This window comes from Nannochloropsis gaditana (assembly GCF_000240725.1).
Source record: "Nannochloropsis gaditana CCMP526 unplaced genomic scaffold scaffold554, whole genome shotgun sequence".
In the NCBI taxonomy this organism is placed as follows: Eukaryota; class Eustigmatophyceae; order Eustigmatales; family Monodopsidaceae; genus Microchloropsis; species Microchloropsis gaditana.
The window spans coordinates 9,752-20,158 of NW_005803399.1; the positions used below are offsets into that span (position 1 = coordinate 9,752).

The 10,407-nt window shown below is 53.4% G+C and overlaps 3 protein-coding genes across 3 annotated transcripts; 2 read left to right on the forward strand and 1 right to left on the reverse strand.

Annotated features, from left to right (window-relative positions):
* Nucleotides 1-627: 627 nt before the first annotated feature.
* Nucleotides 628-1,280, forward strand: NGA_0248520 (uncharacterized protein; the record flags this gene model as incomplete). The annotated part of the gene is made up of 4 exons (XM_005854292.1): nucleotides 628-844; nucleotides 902-1,014; nucleotides 1,120-1,184; nucleotides 1,256-1,280. The coding sequence occupies 4 exons, from the start codon at nucleotides 628-630 to the stop codon at nucleotides 1,278-1,280; spliced, it is 420 nt and encodes a 139-aa protein (XP_005854354.1).
* Nucleotides 1,281-2,261: 981 nt separating this feature from the next.
* On the forward strand, nucleotides 2,262-4,376 carry SRP72 (signal recognition particle subunit SRP72; the record flags this gene model as incomplete). The annotated part of the gene is made up of 1 exon (XM_005854290.1): nucleotides 2,262-4,376. One exon carries the CDS (start codon nucleotides 2,262-2,264, stop codon nucleotides 4,374-4,376), a length of 2,115 nt encoding a protein of 704 aa, XP_005854352.1.
* Nucleotides 4,377-4,681: 305 nt separating this feature from the next.
* Nucleotides 4,682-5,053, reverse strand: NDUFA2 (NADH dehydrogenase (ubiquinone) 1 alpha subcomplex 2; the record flags this gene model as incomplete). Its single annotated transcript, XM_005854291.1, has 1 exon — nucleotides 4,682-5,053. One exon carries the CDS (start codon nucleotides 5,051-5,053, stop codon nucleotides 4,682-4,684), a length of 372 nt encoding a protein of 123 aa, XP_005854353.1.
* Between the last annotated feature and the right edge of the window lie 5,354 nt (nucleotides 5,054-10,407).

Below are 10,407 nucleotides of genomic sequence, written 5' to 3' on the forward strand. Positions count from 1 at the left end.
CCCCTGACAAGCTTGCTTTTGTCCCTCCCCTTTCTCACTTCCATCGACCTTCCTGCCTTGCAGGTGCTAGCACGGGCCTTTCCCCTCGCCATGTTTGGCCGTTTTCTCATTGGTATTGGGGTGGGCCTCGGGCTCGCCATTGACGCACTTTACATTGGCGAAATCGCCCCTCCCAGCCACCGTGGGCACCTGGTGTCCTTCTCGGAGGTGGCGCTGAATTTTGGGATCATGTTGGGTTTTGTCGCGGACTACGCACTTCTAGATGTGGGGCCTGGACTGGATTGGCGCTTGATGCTGGGCTTAGGGATGGTGATGCCCTCCATCCTCATCGTCCTCTCCTTCACGGTCATGCCGGAATCTCCCCGCTGGCTTTTGATGCGGGGTCGGCGGGAGGAAGCCGTAGCAGTATTGCGGAAAGTTTACATGCCAGGGAGCAATGTGGACGGTGTTGTTGCTCAGATAGAACATCATATACAAGCTGATTTCGCCGCGGATAAACACAGCAGTTGGCACGCCATTTTTTGTCCGACTCCGCCCGTGCGGCTGATGCTTTTGGCAGGGATTGGGCTTGCGGCTTGCCAGCAATTGAGCGGGTGTGAAAGTTTGATATATTTCTCTCCAGAATTCATGAGAGACGCCGGCTTTGTCACGAAGAACGCGGCCTTTGGGATGACCATCCTTGTAGGGGCGAGCAAAACGCTTTTCACCATCTTAGCCGCCCTGTACGTGGACCAAATGGGTCGTCGGCCCTTGCTTTTCATCTCCATCGGAGGACTCTTTGTCTTCCTGATCGTGATGGGCCTGGCCTTTGAACGAGAGAGTCTGGCCTGGTTGATGGTGGTAGGTATGTGCCTCTATGTCGCTTTTTTCTCCTTGGGAGTTGGTCCATTAACGTGGGTAGGGACCACTGAGGTATTCAGCACGCGCATCCGTGCCAAGGCCATGTCATTGGCAACGTCCTCCAACCGTCTTATCGCTGGAATCGTTGCGAGTACAACGCTCCCCCTGGTCCAGGTAGGACACCCGGAAGAGATGGGTTTCAGTTATTCGATTGTATAACAAGCTTTCCTGTGTATGTATCACCAGTTTTAATTTATTAAATTCATGTCTCTCACCTAGGCGCTGACACCCATGGGGTTCTTCTTCTTCTACGCCTGCATGACGATGGGCACTGGGGCCTACGTGTATGTCTTCTTTCCTGAAACGAAAGGAAAGTCTCTTGAAGAGGTGGAAGAATATTTTGAACGGGTTGCAGCACAGGCGGGTGCCCGGAGAAATAGGAAGAAGGGAGGTAACCGGGAGGGTGAGCAGATGTACACGGCCCACACCGACGGATCGAATGAAAGTGAGGAACGCCAAGTTGAAATGATCAGCTGAAAATTGTATAGGGTGCAGTTGCAGTACATTTAAAACTTGAAAATAAAATCTTAAATACTCGAAAATGATGGGATGGCTGATTGTCTTCAGAATCAGGCCAGGGGCTAAGGAATTGTCTGAGTCGGGATCTTACCTCTTGTGAGCCTCTTCGATGCAAAACAAATATTTGTCAGCTGCTGTAACTGATAATGCAGCATTAGAATTGCCTTTGTTGATACATTTATTCTACTTGTTGTGTCAAGTAACTCGGAAAGGAAATCATTTTCAGGCAATTTTAAGTGTCAGTGGTGTCTTAGGCAAGCCGAAGGGGAAAAAAGCGACAGCTGACGGCCGGAGGCGCGAGGACCATGGAAGTCTTGCAATGCCTCGAGCGCTTTGTCTTTATGTACAAGTGCGCAGCCATACAAGCCTTTAGTTGCTACATTTACGTGTGTATTTGTAGCTTATATCGTGCTTGTACGTATGTAAGGTTGGTGCAGTTGTATTGACGATGGTGTGCAGGCCTTAAAAAACAAGAAATAGGTTTGGAAGCCACTGTCAAAGCAGACTTGTGTCGGTGTCAATGGCTTTGACTCTGCTGCGCCAATCTGCAGATGCTGTGGGCATAATATCATTGTAAAAGATCCTTGATGGTAGAAGACAGGGCATATTTTCACGGACCACGTTCGCGCCTCCCTCTACAAGGCAAGACGACCATAGCCTCGTTCGTATGGAAGTCTTCCTGTGTCTGTACTTGTCGATGCACATCAAAGTTATGTACAAAGGCGATCTGCAAGCTCGTTGGGATTCTCAGCTCTGGCTCGTCTTTCGCAGATCTGCGCCTCGTTGATCGCCTTGACACCTTTCTCTCACCTCCACATCGACCATCCCCCTCCAGTCGCATCATGGCACAAGCCCCTGTGGCCCCGTCGGCGGAGCTTCAAGATCTCTACGCGACGCTCTACCATGCACTGGAAGAGGAAGCTTTTGAAGAGGTGCTGTCTGCCGCTGACGCAGTTCTGAAAAGCGCGCCCGACGAGCTGGAAGCCCGGGCAGCAAAGGCAGCAGCAGCCCTGCACACAGGGGACTATGCTCTTGCCTTAACCACGGCACTTCCAGCTCAGGATTTCGAACGAGCCTATGCATTGTACAGACTGGGACGAGGTTCTGAGGCCTTGGCTGTCTTGGACGGAAGTCCCGAGCAGAATGAAATATCCTTTCGGCATTTGCGGGGCCAAGTCTTATTCAAAGAAGGCCGATATGATGAGGCCATTGAGGTGTTCTCGGCTCTGGTCGAGGAGGGACGCAAGGCGGGAGACGAGGAGGATGTCGAGCTGCTGACCAATCTGTACGCGGCCTTCGTGGCAGCCCGTCGCGGCCAGGAGGCTTTATCTCGTTTTCCCCTGGAGGCAGAGCTGCGTGAGACCTCCTACGAGTTGGCTTTCAATTCCGGTGCCGCCCTCGTCGACACGGGCGACCTGAGTGCCGCTGAAGCGCGTCTGCGGGAAGCTTTGAATGTCTGCGAGCGACTGGGGTTGGAAGAGGAGATGTCGCCTGTGGACATCCTGAACGAAGGGAGCGGGATTCGACAGGAGCTGGCTTACGTCTTGGCCTCCCAGGGACGACGCCGGGAGGGCCTGGAGATGGTGTCGACGCTGACAAAGAAAGCGAACAAGCTCTCGGACCCTGTGGTCCGCGCCTCTGCGATGATTACCGCGGCAGCTTTGAAGGGCGGTAGGGGCCAGACCAAGGCGCAAGGCGGTTTGAACAAGTTGCAGGCAGCCTTAGAGGAGGCCGGGCCCAAAATGATACCCGGACAGAGCATTTTGCTCCGAGTGAACGAGGCGCTGATGCTGGTGCATTCTGGCAGGCTGGACGACGCGGAAAAGGCGGTGGCCGCGCTCAAGAAGGAGGCAGCTTCGGCGACGGCAAAGGGGGGAGGACAGGCCCCGGGGACCTGGCGTGTGGCCCTGGTCGAGGTCGCGATCAAGATGCAAAGGGCCGCGACCGACCCCGCGGGAGACCTCCAAACCCTGTTCCAGACCGTGCAAGCCATGGCGCGTGGCTCCCCGTCGCAGGACAGCGTCGACGCCGAGCAACAAGTGGGCACGGCCTGGGCCCAGTGCCTGGTCTATCAGGGAAAACTGCGCGAAGCCGCCCAAGTGCTGGAATCCATACCGTCCCTGCAAGGATACCCGGCTGTGGTCGCCACCGTGGCTTCCATTTACGCCAAACTCGGCTTGGAGGAGGAAGTGCTGGCCACATTCGACCGTGCCGTCTCCTCCTTCCCGCCCTCTCTTCCTCCTCCCTTCCTTGCCAAGCTGTTGCGGGGAACTGCGGCCCTCCGCCGAGCCAAAGGGGATCAAGCAGGGGCCGCGACGGCCTTGCGCGCGCTTTTGGACTCGGACAAGCTCAAGGGAGAGCTGGACAGCGACGTGAGGCTCCGCACGCTGGCAGACTTGGTCATGGCAATGTCGTGGGTGGACGGAGAAGAAGCAGGGAAAATCGCAGAGGCGGAGCTGCCGGCGGTGGAAGGGGAAGGAGGGAACGAGGACGAGGAGGTGGACGCCAGCATTCTAGAGGAGGCCGGGCTGCCTCGACGGCAGGGGGGAGGAGAACGGCGGACGCTGCCGCCCGGCGCGGCCCCTGGGGGCCAGAAGGAAAAAGAGGAGGAAGAGCAAGCCAAAGCAGCGAAAAAAGCCGAAGTCCGGAGGCGGCAACGGGCCCGAGCTCGAACCGTTTATTTGGCGAAACTAACGGCTGAGGGGAAATACGACGCCAGTCGTCCCGGCCCTCCACCAGACCCTGAGCGATGGATTGCCAAGAATCAACGCTCGTACAACAAGCGTGGCAAGAAAGGGAGAGGCAAATTTGTGGGTGCTCAAGGTTCAGGGAACGGAGCAGCCAGGGACGCGGCCATGCTGGATGTGGCAAGCCGGGTGGAAGCGGAGAAGAAGAAAGGGGACGAGGACGGCAGGGGTGGCGTGAAAATGGGGGGTGGAAGAAGGCGGAGGAAGTGAGAGAAAGATTCCTGCCTAGGACGACGGGGAAATGCGTTGAAGCGATACGGGGGGTGGGGAGGGAGAGATGAGAAGTTACGGGGGCCCTCCCACCGGGCCTGAAATACTGAAATCTTTTCAATGCGTGGGGGCTACGATGGCAAGGAACGATTTTCCCCCCGAGAGTTGTTTTTCTGGTTTTGCCATTATCTTTCATCGGCCTCCCGACTCCGACACCTGCGTCTCGCCCCCTTTCCATTCCTACTTCTGGCCTTCTCTTTCCGGTTCCTTGTCACAGGGACTCGCACAAAAATAACATTCTTTGCTCAGTAGAATACGTCCCGTGGCAAAGCGTCCACGATGGCGTCCGGCGTACCCCTCAGCGGCGGATGTGTGTATTTCGGAAGGCTTTTCCCATCCTCGACTAAGCCTTTTAACAAGGCATCGATGCCCTTCTCGTCCAAGCCGCCCATGGTTTTTATCACTTCTTTTCCCCAGTCATATGTGGCAACCACGTAAGGATCTTTTCCTGGCCAGCCATCGCGTACGAGGAAAGGGGTAGTGGGGTTCAGCATTTTCAGCTCGTCATAGTTGTGCCTGATGTAAGAGCGCGCGGCGGCGCTGCTTTCCTCAGAAGCGCTTATGAGAAAACGGAGCTCACGAACGTGCTTGGAGATGGAAGCACGCCATGCGGCCATGACTTTTCTTGAATGTACTGTTGGTGGGAGCAAAGTTTTGACAGGATGAGCACAGGAGTGGAATACATGATGCATTTTTTGGACGGAAGTCTCTATCCTTTACCAGTCTAATACTAAAAAACAACCCTCTCCAATCTCGTACACAGCCAAATTCACATGTAATCAGGTTTTGGGTGTCTAGCAACCTCGAAGTCACTGCTGTAAAGACAGATGCAACGAGAGATGGTTGCATGAAAGAGGGGCTTCCAAGCTCTTTCCAGCCGCAGCCCGGCGGCGGCGTCTGATTGCTCTCGGTCACACAAGCCGTCAGAAAGGAAAAAACATCTCCCAATGCCACGCGAGACGAAGGACGTAGAAAAATCGAATGTGGCTGATTTTTTGGGTTGACAATCTTATTAAACGTGCGGGGAAGGCGATGGTATTTTTTCCCTAAAGATGTCTACAGCTTGTAGGGCATTGCATGGCAATGGCAGGAGGTTTGAGTAGGCGACAATGAGATGGGGGCAACTGAATGCTTTGCCATCACGTTTTCAAAGTATGCTTTCTTGATTCTTCTCGTAGGATCGCACCGGAATCCCAGACAATTTTATCTGCCGCTTTGATCGGACAGGTCAATCGGTGCAGGTAAAATTGACTTTCGGAGAAGCGAGCGCGGCAGATCATGCCATGTACATAAGGCAGTCCCAAAACCAAGCCGCGTATTTTGCAATGCAATGGTGCTTTGGTCTCATTTTCCGGAGAAGTGGTATCAAATCATTGCACGTTCTCCCTAGGCTCGAGGAAAGACTGATGTCCGCCGTCCACGTCCCGACCCTGGGGTGGATTCTGAAAACATTTTATTTTTGTTATTCCTGCCTTCCGTTCTAGTAGGACCATTTCTTTTTATGCATCCCACTACCTTCCTTTGAACGCGTTGATTTTTGCGTCGATTCAGACACGACACCACTGGCCAAGCTCTCCTCGTCTTGTCCGTAGTCTTCTTCTCCCTCATCTTCCATTTCATCGTCCTCAATCTCCATCTCGTCCTCATCTTCCTCGTCCTCTCCTGCCGCCTCGCCTTCCTCCTCGCGCTTTCGCTTGTTCCGCCTCTGACTAGAATAGGACTGAAGCATCATGGAAAATTTTGTTGATAATAAGAAGTATGAGAGGCACGTTCAACTATTTAATTTTCCACCATGCTATTAAATATTGTAAATCGACAACGCAAGACCATCCTTCCTCTCCTTCTCCCATTCGATTTACCCTATTTTATTCCCCTCCACATCCCCTCCAAGTATACCTTCCTTCCCGATCCACCCTCCGCCTCTCCATATTCCCGCTCGATCAACTTGATCAGGGTGTCGCCGCGCTTGTTGAGTTCTTGAGGAGACCGACTTTTGAAAAACCAATCGAAACAAAATTTCTCGCTCTGCGGAACGTGTGGAGATGAAAGAAAAGCCAACGCTTCAGATCAGAATGAGGCAAACAGAGAAGGAAAGGGGGAGGCGGCGAAGCACCGTACCTTCCGAATCTCCATGCGAATGCGCTCCCAGTTGCCATATTCGAATTTATGCATGAGGATGAGGAGGAATATATCCTCTTCATCCGTCCAAAGGCGGCCTTGCTGCTGTTTACCCTGCGGAGACGAACGTATACGGAAAAGAAGAGACAGCCCGTTATGATGGAAAGCGAAAAGATGCAAACTAATCTTCCCATGTGTCTCTCTCCCGGCTCGCCGCCGGACCTGCCAGAGAGCATACACATGCGGTGACGTGGGATCCGTTCCCTCCTCCCTCCCTCCCTCTCGACTTACAATGCCGCCCTGGTAATTGAGCGTCAGCGTCTGTAAAGGATTCTTATGCCCGGCCACCTAGGAGGAGGATGAGGAAAAGAGGAATTTAAAGGGACGAAAAGGCGTGAAATTTGAGGGGAGGAAAATTCTTAAGCCTAGATGGCCTATCGTACATCTTTCTCGTAACTGTGAGTGGCCGATCATTTTCCTTCTCCGGCAGCCTCTCCGTTCCTCCCTCATTTGTTGCCCTCCGTCCTACCTTGCGTTCGAGCGCCTCTTTGATCTGCTTGTTCCGGGCAATGCGAGCTTCCCCTCGGCGGATCCTGTCCTGTAAGGCTTGCCAATTGGGCAACTCCTGAGAAAGGGTGGGGAACAAGGGGGGAGATATCAGAGGTGAAACTATAGGAAAAAAAAAGCCTCGCACCGTTGTGCTGCTGATGTATTTCTTCATTTCCGTCAACCTCTCTCCTCCTCACACTTCAACTTTGCCTCCCTTTTGTACCTTCATGCGGGCAGTAAACGTGTCATAATAGGCGGTAACTTCGTTCTCATCTTTTCCTGTCTCCGCGGCAGTCTCGCGGAGGATGCTTGCCTTGGGTATATGATGTATGATACGGAGAAGGTAAGATTTGGAAAGGAGTATCAATCAAAGTCGGGATAGACAAAGGACTCCGATTTTGCCGATGCGAGAAAAGATAAGCAACATAGAGGAGTAGAGGAGAAGGCTCAAAAAATCGGATGGAGGGACAGAGGGAGGGAACAAAGGAGGGAGGGCGGGAGGGAGGGAGGGAAGGGGCGCCTACCCTATCCGCGCGGCCAAAGCGCTCAATGGAGGTGACGAGGGTCCGCAGGTCTTTTCGGCTCCAGTTCTTGAAGCCCTCCTCCATTAGAGCCTTTCGCTCCTCCTGTCAACGACCAATTTGAAGAGTACATGGCAAAGGAAGGGGTGAGAGGTGTGCAAGATGTCATGAATGCAGGCCGAAATACCATTGTAGTGAAACAATCGGGCAGGAATGAAGTCTGAAATGAAATTCTTTATTTCCAAAAAAACAGACGGGACTGCGAGATAAGAAGGAAGAGCATCGATAAAGGTTTTGGGGGAGGATAAGACAGCCATGGGAACCAAGCACAAGAAGCATACTTGGAGGATGATAAAATAGAAAGGGAAGGAAAAATGAAGGGAGGAGGGGAAATGTCACCTGCTCTTCGGGCGGTAGGTCGAAGCGACCATCATTGAGTTCTTCCTCCAGGTCTCGGGCTACGTCCTCAGGTGCTTCACCTAGGGTTTGGAAGAAGAGGAAAGAGAAGGCAACATACATCGGTCAGGCTGGCGGTATGACGCAGGGCTTGCATGAGGGCGGGATTGTGAAGGAAAAGAATGGGAGTTCCGGGGCCTTGGCGAGAAGACGGGTGCGAGTGGTAGCGCCAGGGGAGCGAAGGAGGGAAGATTATGCCTGTGGTCTTTTCCAGTCGCCCCTCCCTCCCCTCCTCCCTCACCAGCCGCGAGCTGCGCGACAGCCGCTTTTCGACCGGCTCTCAGCTCTTTGATGAATGCCCATCGTGCCTGCCGTTTCAAAGCGAGTGCTTGCTCCTTCTCGTGAAGTTGCTGCAATCTAGAGCAGAGATAAATGGAGAAAGAAAGGGAAGAAGTAGTATCAGTGAATCTCGCTTCCTCGTTCCCTTCCTTCGCCCGCCCTCCCTCCCTCCGTTCCCTCCAGCCTTCTCACCGAGGACGATTGAAGAATTGGTGCTCAGGAAGCACCAGACGTCGCGGCCTCTTCGTCGATCCCTCCTTGTCGCCTCGGGCACCGGTTCCACCCTGACAGAAAGGGACAAAAGGGCGAGGATGATGAATGCTTATATGAAATATGAACCGCGGGGTTGAACATGGACGGATTCGTCTCCTCCAAGAAGATGCCCTGGACAAGGAGGGACGGCCCACGAAAAGGGTGGCCCGACACGAAGATGGGGGAGAAGCTGGGATATTCGAGGGGGAGAAGAGGGGTAAGAGAGGAGGGGAAGAGGGCCGGCCGGACCTTCATGGCTGAGCGGTAGTAGGAGTCCACGTCGTAGTTCATGGTGGGGCGTCGTTCGCGTTGTCCCATGTCAAAGACGAGCCCTGGTTTAGAGGGAGCAGGGAGGGAAGGAAGAAGGGGGGGAGGGAGGGGACGATGGAAAACGGGAGGGATGGAGTTGAGGGAACGTAGCGGACACTTGGCTCGTTACAGGACAGGAATAGGAGCCACCCAGGGTAGCACGAAAAGACTGAGTCGGAAGAAGAGGAAGGGCGCACCGTCTTTTCGCTTATTGCTGTAGTCCTTCCCCTCGAATTCAAAGAGATTCCTTTCTTCCGTGTCATCAAGCAGGGTAAATTTGGCCAGATTATGCTGCACGTTCTGTTGGTACTTGGCCGTCTGCTCTTCGGTTTTCGCCTCGCCTGAATGAGAGAAAGCGGAGGAACACAGAGAAGACGGGATTTATACACCGAAAACGAAGGAGAGCAGGATGGGAAAACGGGGGAGCCGGAGCAAACACGCCCTAAAACCGGGAGATCGGGACCGAAATTCCCCAAATCCTTCCTTTCTCCATTTCCACCCTCTCCCTCGCCCGCCTCCGTCTTCCCTGCCCCGTGCAAGCTCCTGTAGCCGTCCTCTTCCATCGTTCACTCCCATCGCACCCGTACCTTTGCGAAGAATAAGGTCGATGTCTTCGTCCGTAAAGCCCTTGCCGGCCGCGTTCAATATCTCATCGGCACCAAATTTGACCTGATGTTGAAAAGCGAGGGAGACAAAAAATATAAGATAAGGGAACAACCCTTCGTGACGAACATACCTCAAAAGTCAAAGACAACTTCTGGCTAAATTCAGCTCTCTAAAACCCAATAACGCGGATAGAAAATTGGACAAAAAGGCAGGGAAAGGCGCTAACCATATGCAGGAGCTCATCCTTGGAAACTGAATTGTGTTTCTCCGCCAGACGACCCTGTGACAGTGACGTGAAAGCGAATAATGGGAGGAGACAGACATGAAGAGATATTTGCAACAAGAAGAAATCTCCACATACATGCGAAGCGAATGAAGCGAATGAGAGAGAGGATAAGAATATCAACACAGAAAAATAAAGAGAGCTTCGAGGAAAAAGCAGAACGGCAAGGTGATTGGTGCAGCGGCGTATAGATGAAAGCGAGCAAGCGCAGAGATGTGCACATCCAGAAAATCTCCCTGGATCCTCTTTTCTCTCCCTTTTCTCCTCCCTCCCCACCTGCTGAATGACCGCCGCATCCAAAAAGAGTTTTCGATCTGCTCGCTCCACAATCTTCTCTTCCACTGTTCCCTCCGTGATAAATCGGAAGACGCGGACCTGGGAGGGACGGATGACGGGGAAGAGAGAGAGAGAGACGTGGCGATGAGTGAGACACGATACAAAGGAAAGCAAATTTTGGGAGGGAGGACGGGAGGGAGGGAGGGAGGGAGGGAGAGCATACCTGCTTGGTTTGGCCGATCCGGTGAGCCCGATCCATGGCTTGTAGATCCACCTGTGCGTAGATAGCAAGGTCATGTAATGCGCCCCCTCTGAATGCTCC